The sequence below is a fragment of the Macrobrachium nipponense genome, chromosome 47 (genome assembly GCF_015104395.2).
Source record: "Macrobrachium nipponense isolate FS-2020 chromosome 47, ASM1510439v2, whole genome shotgun sequence".
Lineage (NCBI taxonomy): Eukaryota > Metazoa > Arthropoda > Malacostraca > Decapoda > Palaemonidae > Macrobrachium > Macrobrachium nipponense.
This window is the reverse complement of record NC_087222.1, coordinates 16,861,221-16,882,033: the sequence shown is the minus strand read 5'-3', so window position 1 is coordinate 16,882,033 and position 20,813 is coordinate 16,861,221. Positions and strand designations below refer to the sequence as shown.

At 39.5% G+C, this 20,813-nt stretch overlaps 1 protein-coding gene across 1 annotated transcript in view; it reads right to left on the bottom strand.

Moving 5' to 3' along the window:
* LOC135204735 (zinc finger protein 260-like) overlaps positions 1–20,813 on the bottom strand; it is a 120,195-nt gene that overhangs the window by 90,540 nt on the left and 8,842 nt on the right. Inside the window, exon 2 of the mRNA XM_064234893.1 lies at positions 7,058–8,511. Coding sequence (XP_064090963.1) covers positions 7,058–8,162 — 1,105 coding nt within the window. The 5' untranslated portion in view covers positions 8,163–8,511. The remainder of the gene's footprint in view (positions 1–7,057; positions 8,512–20,813) is intronic.

Here is a 20,813-nt window from a genome sequence, read left to right as displayed (position 1 = left end):
GGGGGTTAGCGCTGTCAATGCACCTCACATAGTGCGCTGTAGGCATTACTTAAGGTTCTTTGCAGCATCCCTTTGATTCCTTTTATTGTACCTCCGTTCATATTATCTTTCTTGGAACTTGCTTTCCACCCTTCCTAAGAATTGTTTCACAGTGTAACGGTGAGGCTTTCCTCCTGTTACCCCTTCAAAACCTTTTTGCTCTCAATTTCCTTTTCATCCCTGAATGACCCCATCATAGATCCAAGCTCTTGGCCTGTGGCCTAAACTTTATACTATTCCATTCCGCTTTTGTCCCTAAGGAGTGTTGAGATTCTGATTTACAGTCTTCTAAAAAGAGGGGTGTTGAACAAAGCCAATGTTTTGTTTATTTTTCAGAATGATGCCAAAGTTTACATTTTCTAGTCATAAGAGGCTGAGGTCCAAATAATAACTTTAGCATGAGTAGACAGTGTTCAGCCTGACAGGAGAACCTTTGGAATCTTAGCCACTCTTTTAGGGTGAGCGGAGATATTCCAGAAGATGTAACATTTTAGGTGGTGAAATAATTTCCATGATGTTAGTGTCGTTATATTTTTTATCAAGATCGACAGTCATATTTAAGAGTATTTATCTCCAAGGAGTTTTATTTCTTTATCCCCTTTGATGCAGATCATGTTCTAGTTATTTCACAATAGCATTCACTTAATTATATGGTTGTGTGTGAGTGTACAAAGTGTCTTTTTTGAAATGAGAGAAAATGTTCGAATGGACATTGTTTTTGAGATAGCGGTTCAGGTTGATCATAACTGTGCAATAGCTTTCAGATTAAGAGCCAACCACATTATATTACCTAAGTAAAGGACTGGTTGTGCAGACTAATTTCTTACATTTAGTTTTATTTTCAGCCTGAAATGGTTTATTGTAATTTTCCTTTTACTTTTTGGTCTCATTATGCATTTGAAATAATGAAAGAATCTTATTCCATATATATTTTGTTATCTAAGGTATCTTCTAATACCAACTATTACAATCAGTACAGAGTTCGGGGTTCACCCCTCTCTTAAAACTTTCTTGACTAGACTTTAACCTTTGCTTCTTTTCAATCCTCCATTCCGTTCTTTTATCTGTTGAATATTTCTCTCCAACTTCTTCCTCTGAGTCTACTTTTCATGCTGTATATAGCAGCTCTCTTGATCCCCCTTCTGCAGTGCTTTGTAGCTTGCTGTGATTACTGTGATCAACAAGATTTATCTCAAATTCTTTGGATATGCCTCTGTCGCTGCCTTCACACTAGAGTAATATTTAGTTCCCTCTGCCCTTGTAGTACTACCCTTCCAAATGTTTTTGACTTGATACTATGCCATGTGGATTCTCAAGATTCCCGAGTATTTGGTATAGTCTCCTCCTCCCCCTCCTCCACTTTTCATGGCAGTTTTCATGTACGTACTTGCCTCTTCGTCACGACTGCCTCTTTTGTTGAATGGTTAGAACTTTTGGTAAAATATAAATTTAATCTATATTATTTTGACTGAATTTAGCTCTAAATGATCTAATATCAAAAGCATTAAAGTTACGTTTCCAAAAAGTTGCCGCTGACCACTTTGTGCAATAATACTGTAGATTATATTTGTAGTTTCTATCTACAAGCCTTAAAAGCTTATTTTTCACTATTTAATTCCTAATTATTGAGTCTTATTTCTTTGCTCTTAAACTTCTCTATTTCTCTTTTGGTCGTATTGGGCTACTTTCTCAGTTGGAGCCCTTGGACTTGTAGCAGTCTGCTTTTCCATAATAAGGTTGCAGCTTGGTTTGGAACAATAACGGCATTAAAGTTATGAAGCTCTGTTCTCACACTTCAGGTCCTGTACCTTCCAATGTCACGTTTGCATATATTTATGTCAGCCAGAATATTGCTTGTTATTCATAACAGTAGTGGCTTTTACACTTTTTATCTCCAAAGACCCATTTCACCTGTCCTGCCAGCATCCTCTACTTTGTTTTCATTCTCTTCATTCAGAATATTTTCGAAATATATAGTCCTTCGGCCATTCTAGTATCACTTGTGTTGTATCATCATTATTTCTTTATTTTATTTCTCCATTTTCAATTATGTAATTTGCATCATTCCTCATCCACTTTTTCTCCTGAATACACCCACTCTTACATCTGCTTTCGAGGTTCTGATTCCATTCCTTTCAACTCCTCTTCGTAGCACACTTCACCTGCTTTTTAGCCTCCCTTCTCCTTCAAGAAATGTCTGTCATCTCCCCTACCTGTCGTCTGCCTGAACTCGAAGGCAGACTCCTCTTCCATTGTCCTTTGTATGTCCTGATTCAACCTCTGTGTCTCTCTTTAAATCCCTTTCCCAATGTCACACTTCTGATGCTGCTGCCTTTTGCATGTTGTCAGTCACTAGTTTCAACCGAGTTGAAACTCTTCTTAGCTCCCCAAGGTTTGGCCTCTTATGGGTTCTAAGGTCTCTTGTCATGATCCCAAGACCTCGTCTGCAATGCTTTCTGTATATGCTTTAATTAATTTCCTTGGTTTCTTCCTGCTTAGTTGTCCAACTTCTCTGACTTCACTGTAATCCAGTTTTTGCTCCCTATTAAGACAGTTCATTTCTAGTGTCATTGGTAAATTTTATTTTGAAGTGCTCACTTATAAATTCTGAAGGGGTAGTCAAGCCAAGGCATAATAGATTTACCCAAATACTTCTTTTTTAAAGGTGTCTTGACAGCAGTTTTTACAAATCACTTAACTCAAACCCTTTTGATATGTAAGACGTTAAAGCTTAAATCTTTTAATCTAATACATATTATAATATCATATAAAAATTCTACTCACTGTCCTATTTATACTTTATACTCATTTACCTCAAAAACATCTGTCTGCTATGTGTTGTCCACTGGGAATTTTTTAAAAAGAGACTATTGTTTTTATGCTTAAAAGTCTATAAGATACTGTACATTTTTAATTTTTAAAGGATTTCTATATAAAAGATAAATATAAACACTAACTTCAAAATGAATAGAAATATATTTGCTGTAAAATGAATAATTTTCTAGGCTTATTAATCACACTCTTTTGGTAACTGAGACAGCAGACGAATTTCTAATGGAATGAGAACGACAGTAATTCTGTCGAAACCTGATTGATGGCGAAGTGGAAGTGGAGATCAATCAAGTGGGAGGAGTGAAGTGTGAGGAAAGAGTGTAGTTGGAAGAAGACTAGAGCGAATTGGGAGGCATCAGATGAATTGGGAAAATCCGCCTTCAAAGATGCCAGTGGAAACATAGAGGGAGTTGATGCTCATTTTGCTTCTTTATCTAACCTTTCTTCTGTCTGGCTTCTTTTCATCAGCTTTTAATTCATACAGAATCGTTCCTCATTCGTCTTCATTAATCTATGCTGATTGTGGAAGCATCATTTCCTTCATTTAACTTATTTTCAACTCGAAATAAGGAGAAAATCCGCCTTCAAATATGTCAATTAATTGAAATAGTAGGTTTGCGCTCATTTCGCTTCATTCGATTAACCTTCAAACGGGCCATTTTCAGATTTTAATTACTTTAAAATTGTTCCTTAATAATTTATGGAGATTATAGAATCATAAGTTCCTTCATGTAGTAACACTTTTTAACTTTGAAATACGGAAACTATCATCAAAATGAGAGAGAGAGAGAGAGAGAGAGAGAGAGAGAGAGAGAGAGAGAGAGAGAGAGAGAGAGAGAGAGAGGATATTCCTGACCCAGTACACAAATGAGTTTCAGGTGCTACAACAATTTTAGCTTTATACATTCAACTGTCCTGTCACAGGCCAAACATCTTAATTCTAATGTTCCTGTTAATATCAACAATACTAGTTGAAGGGGAGAAACAGTACAATTTTGTCTATCATGCAAGTTTCATGACGGGTAGTAAGCAATGGTTTTGTTGCCGAAGAACCTCCATGCATAAATCAGTTATTATGTAGTCATCTTAAAAGGACTTTAGTCATAAATTGTGCAAATTATGTTGAAACCCCATGGAAAAAACTTCTCTACAATAATTGCCTGCTTTAGTTAGGCCCTCCATTCCATTCGACTTGACAAGAGGGCCGTAATATGGCTTTGTAATAGGTACCTTATTCCAACGCTTGACCTTCCACACAGCTTTGTTCACGAAGACCAAGTAGACCGGTGACACTAGTGGTTAAATGAAGGTTAGGACAGTGAAACTAAAGTCTTAACATTTAGTTATTCTGTAAATTAGCATATCAATATCCACTAGCGATTATATTTACCACCCACAATGTTCATTCATCACTGAAGTTCTGAAACAAAGTGACAAGGGTTGCCTTTGTCACCCGTATGGCAAGGGATAATAAGTAGCTTTAAATGTTATAAGCGTAATAACCCCAAGAACTTAAAATCTCTAACAAGATACAACTTGGTTTCATCTAGACATTCGATCAGGTCTCCAGAGGTCTAGAATTTTGTGGCTTATTACTGCATATCGAGTCTGCTGTCAATATGCCTTCAGTCATACTTTCAACTATTTGGGATAATAGTAGGTATTGATAATTTCCCCTTCAACTCAAGTGTCAAGATAATAGTTTAGATATTTTTCCCCACACTTCATTATGCAGAAATCATATAAGCATCAAGATAAACTCGGTCTTCAAGAGATCTTCAGGTAAAAGAAGAAGTCTGCCTCTGATGAATTGATCGGAGTAATACAGAGACTGCATGATCAGCCGCCAGACTTCTCGGTTTTTTCCAATGAGGGAAGAGATGTAACCCCACACAAAATCATGCTGAGATGAATCTGAGGGTTAAAAGACAGTAAGGCAAATATAACCAGTGGGTTTGTCTTATTGTCAGGGACCTCCCCTTGCTAGAGAAAGAGGCAGTTGCTTCTATACTCTATAAAGGTGAACCAGTGGTTACTCCATTGCAAAACTTAACTGCATCGGTCATCAGTTCCAGCATGTGACAGCTGGATCCACTCTCTGCCCCGAAGCAGAAGGATGAAGGGCCAGAGAAGAGAAGCCAGTTACTCCCTCATTCATTCTCCCGTCTCCACAATGGCACATCTAAGGAGCTGGGTAAGCTACACAATTTGTTGTGCAGCCACCACAGGTCTGAAGGAGTAGTTAGCACAGTCATTTTTTTAGAGGTTAACTACCAGCTACAGAAACAGTTATTCTTGCAGTTTGAATTAAGAGGTAGCTACCAAGTAAGGTAGCCAAGTTTTAAACTTCTCCCTTATAGTAGGATGTGTTTGTTGGTTTTGTAATATTCTGTTTTTATTCAGACTTTTTAAGCTGATTCTATTTATCAAAGAAAATAATCCTGCAAAGTGAATAGTTCACCAAAGGCAGCTGTTATGTGAATGAAGTTGGTGCACTGGGACCAGATACTCGGTGCATTCATTGAATTTTGGCAGTGTAGAATATTAATCTGATATTATTTAAGTTTTAATGGGGTCAAATGAAAAATTTTTATGTATAAACAATTTTTATTATTTTTCAATATTTTAAAAGTTTATACAATGAAAAAAAAAAGATTTAATCTAATCAGAGTAACGCATTACTTTAGTCATTTACATAACTAGTCTAATCTCAACACTTCAGACTGGTTAACCTAAAACAAAATACGACACAGTCCACTGTAGTATTTAGTGAGTGAATACAAGGCATTAGGATTTACTTACAAATGCTGTAGCACATTCTTTGTAGAAGATTAAAACCAAGAACATACAATAAAAAATAATCAAATAAAACTGCACCTAAATTTCATTGAAGTTTAATGAAGATATCAATCCTTTCTATTTCCACTAAGAATAATATTTCATGGAAATATTCAAGCTTACAACTACATATACAAGTGCATATATGCACAATGCTGCATAACAAAAGGAAGAAAACTTCATGTCAGCCAAAGACAATAATAATTCTTTATTTGGAAATCATTCAAAAAATACTCAGGAACAAGAACAGTGGAAAAGACAAAGGAAAGTTTCTTAACCTAGCACTGTACAGTGTTCATTGAGAACAATTGAAAGAAAAAAAGTCATTTATTTTACCTTTGCATAAAGGTTACACAACCATTTTCAATCAAATTCACTCTGGCTCTGCCCTGACTTCCAATAAAGACTCTGCAAATGAAGAGCCTTCATCTGCATTTTAAGTGAGACCCTCCTTCAGATTCTCCTTTTCTTCTTTGAGTAACAGCAATGATGATGGTCATGAACTAGATCATAAAAATATAAATATGGTTTTTCTTTTTATCATCCCTTAGGCTGCTGTTGCCTTTTTTTCTATAGATTTTGCAGACAAGTTCACAATAATTATCTCAACATCAAGTGCAACTTATTTTGGGGTGCAAAACATTAACAAATCTGTCAGTACAACTGAACATTGTCAATATTTGTTAGGGAGCTCAGTCTCGGAGCTTTTAGGGAGAAAGTTGGTGCTTTCTGTTATGAGCCACTCTGGCGATTCTTCTCCATTTACTATTTCTTGAAAAAGCTTGCATATAAGTGCGGTGTAGTGCTGTGATCTTTTTTAGCCAGAAATTTGAGATCTTGCCTATTACTGGGGTCTTGAAATGACTATATTCTTTTAGTTTTGTTACTTTTTCTATGATGAAGCTTATTGGTGGCATTTGCTGTTTCTGGCTGTTCTGCCTAATGGTGTCAATCCATGAATTCTCTTGGTGTTGTCTAGGGTCTTCAAACAGTGGCTTCCAAAATCTCTAGGTCTTCCTTGCTCGGTGGTGTTCGTACCTCAACTGTTTCTTTTGTCATCTTCCTATACACAATCTTTGGATTTTCACCAAATTGCCTATTTATCTGTTACTTTTATCTTCTGTTGTTTGTTTCTTATTTGTGAAACTAGGGCCTTTACTAGTGCCAATTTTCCACTCACTTGTTCATCCCCTACTCTGTATTTTTCTTTATCTTCCTTATTTTCTTGAGCAGATTTTGTGAGTGATTTTGATCTTTCATATAGTTGGTCATTTGAGAGATTTATGCCCTTAACTGGTTTATTTTATCATGCTGTTTCTTTTTCCTCCAGTATGTAACCTCATATGACTTGTAAGACTTGATTTGTGGGAAAATGCTTTCCCACATTCCTTGCACATGAATGGCTTCTCTCCAGTATGCAATATCATATGACTTGTAAGACTTGATTTCTGGGAAAATGATTTATCACATTCCTTGCACATGAATGGCTTCTCTCCAGTATGCAATCTCATATGACGTGCAAGATTTGGTTTCTGGGAAAATGCTTTCCCACATTCCTTGCACATGAATGTCTTCTCTCCAGTATGGATTCTCATATGAACTATAAGATTACATTTCAAGGAAAATGGTTTCCCACATTCCTCGCACAGATATGGCTTCCCTCCAGTATGCAATATCATATGACTTGTAAAAATTGATTTCTGGGAAAATGATTTATCACATTCCTTGCACATGAATGGCTTCTCTCCAGTGTGGATTCTCATATGAATTTTAAGATAATCTTTCCTGGGAAATGTTTTCCCACATTCCTTGCACATGAATGGTTTCTCTCCAGTGTGGATTCTCATATGACTTGTAAGATGTTGTTTGTGGGAAAATGTTTTCCCACATTCCTTGCACATGAATGGTTTCTCTCCCGTATGGATTCTCATATGACCTGTAAGATTTGGTTTCTGGGAAAATGCTTTCCCACATTCCTTGCAGTTGAATGGCTTCTCTCCGGTATGGAGTCTCATATGTCTTGTAAGATTTGATTTATGGGAAAATGCTTTCCCACAGTCATTGCATATGAATTTCTCTCTGGTAAGATTTGTGATATCATTTGTAAGATTAATTTTCTTGTAAAATGTTTTCTCACAGTCAGTGGATATGAAAGGCTTCTCTCCATTGTCACAGATCCTTCTTTCTTGTTTTACTTCCTTTTTGCAAGTTTGTGGATGTTTTTCATTCACTATTGAATTCATTTCATATGAATATTCATCATCTTCTTTAGACTCACAGAATTCCTCTGGCTCTATTTTGATGTCCATCAATGAATCCAGAGACAAAAAGTCTCCATCATTGGTTCCACTAAAGGCAGCCAAGTTGCTGTTTTCTTGATTTATGGAAGGTAGTGATAATGTACCTTCAGTTTCACTTTTCAAAGGAAATTCTAAAGAATGTTCAGGATTCATTTTAGCCTTATGTCCTGTCCTGTTCTGTAATGACAATGTGTTCAATTTACAACTCTTAACACAAAATTGTTTACAAATAATTACTAAATAAATCTGTTAAGAATTAAGTACAATATCTTGAAGGACTACAACCAGATTTCACTGCTGATGTATGAATCTAATATTCAAAATAAATTTTACTTGTTGTTTAAATTTGTTAAATATGTGTACAATAATTCACTGTTGTTTCATACACTTGAGAGTTGCTATTGGTAATGTTCCATGTAGTACCATTAAACAACATGCATTTCCCAAAATCCTGATGCTAATCAAAACTGACAAAGGAAGGAAGGTTCTTCTGAGGGAGAATCTGAAATCAAAGAATGTAACACAGAGTTAGGAAACATAATGCCAGAACTGAGGCAGCAAAATAATAGGTCAAATTCAATTCAGATTCCCATAAAAGTCTCAGGCCAATTAACATTTGATAGTTCTATCCAAACATGAAAACAATCCTACCAAACGTTGTCCAGAAACAGCATCAAAACATTCCTGAAGCTACAATACAAAAATAAATTAACAGTTAATATTGACGCCCACCGCCTCACATCTGTAAACCTTCTTAGCTTGACATTACAATATAAATTACTTATGAACATATCTTATTAACAAATCAAAGGCCAAGAATAGAAAATGCAAGAGACCAGCATAAGAGTTTTGTGGGGTAATAGCAGGAAGGGTACAGTACACAGCAAATGCTTAATTATATGTGATCCAGCTAATACATAACACCATATTATTCACAGATGCAGTAGATAATAAGGAGAAAAAATAGTAATGGTGAATTGAGTAGTAATTTGAAGAGAGATGAAAGTTTTCAAATTAGTTTCACTAACTGTTATTGTTGATACAATACATAAGTAGCTATTATGACCAGCAACACTGATGACAGTCTTGGAAGGTATGTGCTGCTACATTTTTTCAAATATGACATTTTTTCAGAGCTTTACAAACCAGAGCTTTTTATGAAGGAGTATCTTTCAGTGTATGTTGGAAATGGGTTAACTGGTGGTTAAGAAGAGTGAATAAGGGAATTCCCCTCACTCATATGCCATCACCGAGCACTTCTTGTTTTGGCCTGATGAACAAAGATGGTAGATGATATAATGTTTTGTTTTGCATACCTATGAAAATTTCATATTACAGCATTTCCTCGATTAGTGTATCTGCATATGCATGGCTTGCGACTTGGCAATATATTCACATTTAACTCTCTCGGCGAAGAAAGACAAGAAAGTCTGCAACATGCTGAAGAGGAGATCCGACCAGAGAGATTCCCCATCAACGACACCAATCACAGAAGACGACACATTTCCTCTGGTAGACAGCCGCTGAAGATTTACAAAGGTATCCAGACGTCTTGGTCACTGTGTGACGAGAAAATACCTCTTGCTCACAAGAGATGCAGGATAGTCTTCAGGCGTGAAGTGACAGTTTTCTCACAGCCTGGTGATACCTCTCTATGAGCGGCTGGCACAGCAGGTTGTACCAAGCAGGAATCTCTCTTGGTACCTGGGAAAGTAGAGCTATCAGGTCCGGATACCACTTGGCAAGTGGTCACTTGGGAGCAACTAGGGTCATCTGAGTGAGATTTGGGATGATCATGACCCTGCTGATCACCCAATGGATCACACAAAATGGAAGAAAAGTATAGGCCTTGGAGATTGTTCCATGGGTGTTGGAAAGTGTCTTCTATTGCTGTCAATGGGTCTGGCACAACAGAACAGAAAGCCAGGAGCGTTCTGTTGAGCAAGGTTGCTAGAAAGCCGCAAAATATTGAACAATCTTTCGGTAATGTCTTGGGTGTAGGGACCACGCTGTCCCTATCTCCTGACCCTGGCGACTGAGCTTGTCTGCCATTATGTTCTGGTTCCCTGGAATTTACCTGGCTGGCAGCTCTACTGATCGTGCTACTGCCCACTCATGAATCTGCATCACCAACATGTGGAGATGAAGGAAACCAATTCCTCTGCTTGCTGACTATGCTAATACTGTACAGTTGTACAGTAATACCCCAAACTTAAACGAGGTTAGGTTGTAGACTACCTCGAGCAAGAGGATTTTCCCGTAAGTTTGGTACAGTTTCTAAAAATGCTCATAAATGCTTTCTTCTAGAGTTTAAACACTAAATATGATCTTAATCATGCTCCATAAGTATTAAGCTAACTTTTGAATAAAATTAAAGTTACTGTAATTTCATTTAAAAGTTAGCTTAATACATTGCCCTTGGAAAAAAAGTAAATGGTTGGTAAGACTATAGAAGTGTATGAAGATTACAGACATACAACAGAGAGAGAGAGAGAGAGTGAGAGGAGCGAGAGAGAGAGAGCGATGAGAGAGGAGAGAGAGAGAGAGAGGGAGAGAGAGAGACCAATAATTATTATTTTCATTATTCAATGTAATTTTATTTAAACATAAAAGCTTGAAAACTTATAAATCACATATGGAATTAAACAAACACTTTTGCAGGGTTTTTTAAGAGTTTGAAAAGGTTACATTAGCTTTTGCACATTTTTGAAATACTCTTGTATGACAAAGAGTTATGTTCCAATGAAAAGTTTGCGCTATTGTGAATTCGCACAACTCGTCTAGCGTAAGATTGAGGTATTACTGTATTGTTGATATAAACACCATGGAGCACCCCCCATCACCGGATCCTGAACCTCTTGAAGAGCCAAAAATGCCCCCTTGAGATCAAAAGTCCTGGTTCCACACACCTGAAACCAGCAACTCTTCCAGGTGTGGATTATCCCATAGTCGATGCAGAAGCATCTCGGTTGGAACCACCAGGATAAGTCCTTCCTTGCTTCCTCTGAGAAAGGCATCTGGAAGAATAGGGACTCCCTTACGGAGACCAAAACTCCTTCATTCTCCACTGAACAGAACGAAGGTGAAGCTACTCACGAGGGGCCAGCTTCTCCAAGGATGACAGGTGACCCAGAATGACTTGGCACTGCTGAGGTGGTTCTTCCTATTGCAACAGGAATAACTGTATTGCCTCTCTGATCTTGCTGATATTTTGTGGCAGCGCCACCATCGCTAGTGTAGTAGGTGGATAGGACCCATCCACTTTCAGGACCAATGGATACAAAACTGCAGAGAGAACAAATGCGCTTGGTCTGCCATGTCCATCTGTGGGAAGGAGGGAAGGGTTATAATCATGTAATTACTTGGTATGTGTAAAATCTAATTTTATCATAAAAATGTCATTTTTACACGTGTAAGTTACCAAGTAATTACATACCTGTAGCTGATTCCATGATTATGCAGGTGGAATCATGGACATGTCTATATTAAAGACATTAGAAGTTAAGTAATGACTCAACATAGAAAGTCTGCAAGTATTTTCAAAATACTCATTGTACCTTACCTGGTAAGAAAGCACTGCAGATGAATACTGCCTCTGGTTGGTGCTCGCTTAACCTGCTTCCACATGCTCCCTCTTACCAGCCAGCCATTCTTCCACTTCTCCTAAGACCATTTTAGAAGAGGAAGACAAAATCATCTGGGGGAGTTCGTCTACAGGAGCTTTCCACATAAGAAAGGTAGAGGCAGGAGCTGCTGGAGTCTTGGGAATGAAAAAGTCTGGATAATTCTCCAGAAAGAATTTCATCAGCGACGAATAAGAAGAATAAGTCATCTCTTGCTCAACTGCTACATCTTCCAAAGAAATTGGGGACGAGATACTTACCATGTTCGTAGAGGAAGATTTACTTCTCAAAAAATTCAGTAACTCCCTTAACTGACGTTTAAGAGGTGCCAACGACTCATCCACATAAGATACTGTATTAGCCAAGAGAGAGCGCCAAGTGGACCGGGGAAGCTCATAGATGCACAGTAGCAGACACAACAATGTCTTCACAAGATGGGCGCTCCGAAATAGGCGCCCATTTGGCCGCTAATACTGGGTGAGAAGTATGCTTCTGACCAGAGAAACTTTAAGCAATCCTGAAGACAGCAAGATGGCTATGGATCGATTCCGACCTCCCTATATCTCTCAAGAGGGGGAGGAGAACCGTCCACAGGTGTAGAATGCCTCTTCAGAGGCATTCTACACCTGCGACGATGACATCTCTTGTCTGAAGAAGAATCCAAAGAGTCTGAAGACAGACAGTGAGCACTGAAAGGGACGTCTTTCCAGTGGCACTCTGTCGCTGTCTAAGAGTCATCAACAGGTGCAACAGAAAGTACAACTGTCTTGGGGCAAACCCCTCTGCCATCCCCTGGACTTCCCGTACGTCTTCTACCCGGTGCAGGGGTTTGGAACAGTAATCACAGCACTTTCACTTTGCACTGCGCTTTTGAGAGGAGTGCTCTCCACAAAAGACCCGAAAGAGGCACCTAATTCCATAATCGCCTTAGCGAGAAAATAAAATTTCTTTTTAAATTTCACTTCAAGACTGGTAATGGTGTCGGGTTTGGAATCATGGGAGCCTGGAATAGGAGTCACTTGTAATGAAGTAGGAGGGCTAACAATTGGGGAAGTAATAGGAGGTTGAGCACGAGTAGGTAAATCCTCAACTACTGAGGGAGAATTCTCTACAGAAGCCCTACTTTCGGCTCTGAAAGTCGCCTTTCTCTTCCTATCTCTAGCTAGTTTATCCAAATGAGATTTCAATTCCTTAGAGCAATCCTGCCCCCTACATTTAATGCATTTGGTGTGCAAATCATAAGAGAACTTGGTTAACCTAGTTCTATAACCTTCTGAGCAATACCTAATGCTGGAAGAGCTAGTTACTGACATAACTGACTTTCTAATTATGTAAACAAACCACAAAATAAGCAAGTATGTCACTAAAGAACACTGGAAATATCCAAACATTGACGAATGATGACCACCAAAATCACTGATGCTAGTCGGTAGCCAGCAGAAAACAAATTGGTTCTCTCACCAGTTTTGTACCCATCACTCCCGATACTGAGTGGGTCCTATCCACCTACACTAGCAATGCGGATCCACCACAAAATTTGGAATATTTTGACGACTGTGGTAGGAAGCTTTCAGATATAGGTAATTACTTGGTAAGTTACATGTGTAAAATTGGTCGCTACACCCAGGTCCTGACAAATCTTGAGAAGTCAGTCTGTGTTCAGGAGCAACTGTCTAAGAGCTTGTCAGGACTAACCAGTCACCAAGATGCCTCAGCCAACGCATTTTGTGTGAAATGGCCCAAGCTGAGACAAGGATGAACACTTTAATGAACACCTGGGGAATGGTTCAGAGCCCAAAACAAAGCACTTTGAACTGGAACACCATAACCACGAAGGTTATGTATTTGAAAATACATAACCTTGAGGTTATGTATTTTCAAATACATAACCTCAAGGTTATGTATGGTTATGAGGTCGAGACCTAGAGAAAGCATACAATAAAATCCCAAGAGTAGTAGTGATAGTTTGGTGTTTGAGGAAGAAAGTCTCAGAAAAGTTGGTTAGGCTGGTTGAGATGATATATCAAAGAACGATCACAATAGTAAAAACAGCAGTTTGGGAAACAGAAAACTTTGAAGTTAGTGTTGCACAAAGGGTCAGCATTAAGTCCATTTTTGTTTGTGCTTGTCATGGGTGTCTTAAGTCAAAAGATCAGGAATGAAGAGCTGCGGGAGTTGTATGCCGATTATCTGGTGATTACTGCCAAATATGAGGAAGACCTACGGAGAGGTGTTGGAGAGTGGCAGGAGTCTTTAGAGAGGGGAGGCTTAAAGGTGACTGTGGATAAAAATGATATTTTTATAATAAAATGAATTTTTTATATACTTACCCAATAATTATATAGCTAAGAACTTCCTACCTACGGCAGCCTAACAATTGAAAATCTACGGTAGTGTTGGTTACAGTGTAGCTGGAATGCCCCACCCACTACCCGGGCTTATGTAGGCAACAACCTGGCAGAGATCTTCAATTCATTTTGTGCTCTAATGTCCATGTGAGGGCTTCAATCATATAATTACTGGGTAAGTACATACACCTTATTTTTGTGTAAAAATATCAATTTTATATGGAATTCACCCAGTAATTACAAAGCTGATTCCACATTTAAAAGAGGGGGAATCATGGACAAATTCTATCTCAATACATTGTATATAGTGTAATGAAATTGAAATAAAAGTTTGCCAGCATATAATAATATGCTTGTTGTTTTCTTACCTGACAAGTGAGCACTGCAGATAATTTCTGCCTCCGGACGGTGCTCCACTTGACCCGTAGAGTACGTGGCTCTCTACCCAGAGTCGCCTCTATATGAGTGGTGGCTTTGGAGCAAGGTAGTACAATACTGGTTCGCAAAGCAACAAAAGGTGCCCTTGCCCTGGGCGAAGACCAGGATAACAACAATGCACTACACCATAACCATAAAAGATTGTCACAACCCAACACTAAAAAGGGACTGGTGGGCACTCTAGCCACAAATGTGACTCCAGGCTTCCCAACTAACACAATACTTTTTCAAGGTGAAAATGATATCAGTCCTAATGTGTTGCAGCTCTCAAAGATAGTTTCCACATCCTTTAGGTAGTGTGAAGCAAATACTAACCTACACTTCCAGAATGTTGCTTGCATAATTTTAGTAAATGACATATTATGTCTGAAGGCGAGAGAAGTCGCGGCCGTGCTCACTTCATGAGCCTTGACCTTCATTGCAGCCAATTTGTCCTCGTAGATTTCTGCATGTGCTTCTACAATAAAATTTCTTTAAAAAATGATAGGGCAGTTTTGGAGTGTGGAAAAGACAGATTCCTGACCAAGCACCAAAGGAGGTCTGAAGAGCCACTAACCTTTTCTGTTCTTTGAAGGTAATATCTTAAGGCCCTGACTGGACATAGCAACCTCTCCTTTTCCTCAGCCACAGGTTAGATGGGTCCTCATTCTTTGCCAGGAATCCAGAGAGAAGAAACATACCGCAACCCCTGTGAAAATCCGATCCTTTTATCTATAGCTCGGATTTTGCTAACACACTTTGCTTTTGCCAAAACCACTAAGAAGATAGTTTTCCTCGTTAGATCCCTGACAGAAGCAGATTGAAGAGGTTTGCAAGGTGGCCCTGAAATCCATTTCAATACCACATCTAATTTCCAAGAAATGAAATCAGAACTAACTTGTTTCATGACATCAAAAGACTTAATGTCACTTAAATCTTGATTAGATGACAAATCTAGTCCTCTATATCTTAAAACTGAACTAAACATAGCTCTACAGTAGCCCTTGATTGCAGATGTTGATAACTTCCTGGACTTCAATTAAAGAAGGAAGTCAACTACTTGACTTACAGCTGTTTCAGAAGAGGACACCGTGTGTCTATTACACCAATCTCTGAAGGTAGACCACTTAGATTGATATAATTTATTAGATGAAGGTCGTCTGCATTGGGTGACAGCCTTTGCAACTTTAGAACATCCTTTCGATCTTAAACGAGGCACCCGACTGTCTGTACCCTGTCAGAGCCAGAGTGGACAATCCAAGATGGGACCTCTGAAAATGTGGTTGTCTGAAAAGACACGGTTTTTGAGGTAGGAGCCTGGGGAAGTCGACTAATAGTTGCATCAAGTCTGGTAACCACCTTTTCCCAGGCCAAAAGGGGGCCACTGGAGTCATTGTTACATTCTGGTGAAAATTTAACTTTTTTATGACCTACCTGATCATACCAAAGGGAGGGAAGGCATAGAGATCCAAACAGCTCCAGTCTTGCAACATCGCATCTGTCCTCCAGGCGAGAGGGTCTGGGATTGGAGAACAGAATCTTGGGAGTCTGTGGTTTTTCGAAGTCACAAAGAGGTCTATGGAAGGTCGGCTCTACAGCCTCCAAAGGGTCTTGCACACCAGTTGATCCAAAGTCCACTCCGTCGGAAGGACCCGATTCATCCTCCCTTGGATGAAGCAAGTCAGCAACAACACCTGATTCCTTTCTGCCCAAAGGAGAAGTTCCTAAGTCACTTGTAAAAAGGAAAAGGAGTTCCCCTTGTTTCCTGACGTATGACAGAGCCGTCGAATTGTCGGAGTGGATTGTTACTGTTTTCCCTCGAATTAGGGAGGAAAAGGCTTGCAATCCTAGAAAAATCGCCCTTAACTCTTTTACATTTATGTGGGAAATTCTGAACTCTTCTGGCCACATTATTGACACTTCCCTGTTCTCCAGATGAGCTCCCCAACCTAGGTTTTAGACATTGGAATTCAAGGCTAGGTCTGGGCTCAACGGGAGGAGAGACTTCCAGTTTGATTTCTGATGTTATTGGGAACACAAATGAATCTTGTGGAGTTTTCTTGTTCCTATTAGCTTTTAGAAAGAATTGCAGTGGCCTCGTGTGGAGTCTCCCTAACTTCACAAACTTTTCGACTGAGGCCAGTGTTCCCAGAAGGCTCCTCTATTGAGCCACTGAGAACTCCTGAAGGGACAGGAGCCATCTGATGCAAAGGAGACAAAAGTTTATTCTTACAGGGGAAAGTCCAGAACCATTCCCCAATAAAGAATCCGTTGAGTGGGAATGATCTGAGACTTCTTGGTGTTCATCAAAATACCTAGTTTCTTCATAAGCCGGAAAGTTTTTGACACATCCTCCACGCATTTGTCCTTCAACTGAGCTCTGAGTAGCCAGTCAGTCATCTAAATAATATGTACACAGATGCCTTGAATGTCAAACTGAACTCACTCCCAATCGGATGCACTGCCAATGAAACAACTATAAACAACCTCAGTTATGCCAACGATATGGTTCTAATTTCCCCATCAGCACAAGTCTTCAATGACTCATCGACACTTGCCACCAATATGCAGAGGAATTTGATATCCTATACATCGAAACCCAGACCCAGTGCATGTCGCTGGTCCCGAGATCGCTTAAGCATATTGCATAGTGCATGAATTTCTGTATTTGGGTCATTTTATCACAGATGACCTAAAAGATACGGCAGACATTGAACAGAGGCGTCGTAAACTATGTGCAACTGGCACCATGATTGCAAGGAGGTTTGCCTTCTGTCACCGAGACGTGAAACTGCTGCTCTTCTGCTCGTATTGCTACAGTATTTATGGGTGTTCCCTCTGGACGAACTATACCCGAGAGACCATGAGACATGTGACTGTTGTGCACAATAATATTTTAAAAAGCCTTACAAACACTCCTTGCTACCACACTGCCACACAGATGTTCATAGGAAACCACTTGGACAACTTAAAAATCATTGTAAGGCGAACAGTGTCCAGTCTGTTAACCCGAGTGAGAAACAGCAGCAATTCGCTCATACAAAGTGTCCTAAGGAGTGAAGCATGAAGATCTAAATTGTGGGAAAGATGGGAAAATGAGGTGTTTGTTCCCTAAATGACTTAATCTCTGTCTCGGCAAGGTGTCTTCTGCAGAATCTGTCATTATTATTATATTTATATGGTAACTGTTATTACTGATATTTTACTTTTTCATTAATACTGCGTTTATTATCAAGTTAAAGTTTTCTACATTAAATTTTCGTATTTAACCCTCTGGACCAGATTACTGTAATCACCTAAGGACTCTAGCTGAAATTCAAGTTATATAATCTGTGCACTAACTATTATAACTCTCAATGCATTTTTTTATCTAACAATATTACTGTTATTACCAGTATTATGATTACTATCTTGTATACTACAGGGTGGTCCGAAAGTCTTGTTACCCCTACCAAAAAGTACCAACAATAGGGGTACAAGTATTGCAATAAAACAAAATACATATCCTAGATTCAGTTTATTCTTGTTACCCCTAAATATTATTTTAATTTTCACGTTTTTTTTTCCTAATATTGTTTAATTTCTTATTACAGATGGCTGACACGAGCTCCTATAGTTCGGAAGAGAGGCTGCCTGTAAGTGTATGGGCACATGAGCATGTGCATTCTGGCAAGAACATGGAGGCTCTGTGACATGACTTCACTGAAAAATTCGGCAAACCAGCTAAGAAGATGACAATACTGCGATGGGAACATAAACTGTTTCTCACAGGATCAATTATGGACAAGCCAAAGAAAGGACGACCATCAACAAGACGGGATTCATGTGCATGCGCCGTGGAGGCATCTGTGCTACGGTCACCAAAGAAGTCACTGTGAAAACGATCTTCCGAGCTATGAATTCCAAAAATCACAATGTTAACCCACATGACAAAAGATCTTTATTTGAAATCATTTAAGCCAACATTCTCCAACGAACTAAGTGATAACGACATGGATAAAAGATGTGTGGCATGCGGACGGCTCCTTGAGGAGTTTCTGACAATTTCACAACTTTGAAAGATGTTCTTCTCTGATGAATGTGCTATCTACCAGAGTGGGCGGGCTAGGAAAATTTATTTCTGGAGCAAAGAAAATCCGCACTATTACGAAGAAGTGGAGCACAACCTGCCACATGTAATGATCTGGGCAGCTATATCGGGTAACCACCTTATGCAGTCTATTTCTTTGATGGCTCTGTTAACCAGCACTTGTACCTGGCTATGTTAAAGTAGTTTGTTCACCAACTCCAAAGGTTGAATGGTGATCTGAATACTTGTTGGTTTCAACAAGATGGTGCCCCACCCCACCATGCTATCACTGTCACTGAATATCTAAATGAAGATTTTTGCAACTACTAGCACATTTTGATTTGCCTCCCAGGAGTCCAGACCTAACACCTTGTGACAATGCTTTGTGGGGTATTATCAAAGAGAAAGTTTCACATGAGCAATACCAGAGCATAATGCCCGGAAAAACAAAACGGAGAAACTTTCTGGAATTCGAATGGACAGGGATGTGAAAATATGCATCCTTCATGTCCAAGGTCACCATCCAGTCCCCATGATGGATGGCAGACATCATTGACTGATTGATCTCCATGTGGAATTTCATCTTGAGGACGATATGATTCAAAGCGCTTACATCCAAAACTGGCCTCCAGTCCCCTGATGATTTCGGGACCATGAAGAGTCTGTTGTAAAACCCTTCCGAGTTTTGATCTTCTACTAATTCTACTACTCCCTTATGAAGCAGTAACTCTACCTCCCAAGAGAGGGTTGTAAACTCTGATTTTGCCAAGAGGGCTGGTAATACTATTGGCAATTTGACCAAAGGTGGGCCTTCTTTGAAGGTTCCGCTCCTCTCAGACTCCATTCCCTCCAACAAAGGCCAACCTGGCTCCTACAAGGGCACGAAGGACGCACTCCTCACTTCTTGCTTGCAGTCTTGTAGGTAGTCTTCTTGAGACCTGGTTGGAGGTTGCAAGTTAACATGGGGTCTTTGCTGGCTTCTCTGTCTTGCCCTATGAAAAGCCTGGGATTGGAGAGGAGAAAAAGACCCTGGGATGTTTCGATGATTGCACCAAAATATCGTTGGTCAACTTTTTCTGTAGTGATGACAAAATCTGTTGCACTAAATCTTGCGGAAACAGGTGCTTTTTGTCCAGCGGGACAAAAAGTAATGCAGACTTCTGTATTGTAGTCATGCTTTTGGTAGTGAATGAACACCACAACTCTCTCTTCTTCAAGATACATAATGAGACGAGAGATGCTAACTCTGCCGATCTGTCTCCAATAGCCTTGTCAACTCATGACATGACAAGACCCCCAACAAGTCTTCTGTGTCTTCTGCAATCACTGGGCCATCTTTTATCTTCCTTGCTAACACCCCAATTGTCTAATCTAAGACACTATATACTTCAAAACTGAATAAATTCCTAGTAAGGTGATCCATTACTGAGGACAAGAGCATGACTTTAGAAGATGAAAAAGCAGAAAGCCTAGCAGAATCATTGAGGAGACATATACTTCTAGGGAAGGAGCTTCCCTAGTGTCATAAAATTGGTAACTTTTCTTTATCAACTTGCACGGAGGGAAAGCAAATGAAGCTTTATCTATCTCTTCCTTTGAAGCTAACCAGAAGTCCACATCTCTCCAAACCATCTTCACTGATGAAGAGAGAACTAACTTGGGTAAACCCAAACTGTCTGAAGCGGGTTTCCTCATGAGGAAAGTCGAAGCTGGGGATACTGGAGCTGCAGAAGAGAAAAAATCTGAAAAGCTGTTGAGAAAATATCTCAACAATGCAGAATAAGAAGACGAAGGAGACACATCCTGTTCCTCCTTGTCCTCATTCGAAGAGATAGGCGATAATGCCATATCTTCCATTTTGGAATATGTTAGAGTTTTCTGCAAAAGAGACATGATGTCACCCAACTGCTTTGTTTTAAGTGGGAGCGGAGCGAAGGATCGGGACTCAAAGCATACAAGTGAGAGTGAGGCGAACTGTTCTTGACTCAGCTGTCAGGGAAGACGGGTGCGTAGCAACTGTGTGGAACATTCAGTCGAAAGAGAGCACCGCACTGCTTCAGGAGAACTGCAGCCAGGAGTCCGAGGTAATCCAGGAACAACTCCAGGCAGAACAAGGGATAGGAGCTGACGAAGCAGGAAGCGACATCACGTAACTGCACAAAGACTGCGGACTGAAGACATCCTTTTTAGTCCTCTTAGAAGGAGGAGAAGAGTTATCCACATCCTTAGACTGTCTCTTGAGGGGGTGCAAAACATCTTTAAAAGCACTCGCAACAACTCTTGTTGGAAGTTGAGCCACCCGACTGATGACAGATTATGAACACCAAAAGATACACCTTTCCAGCAG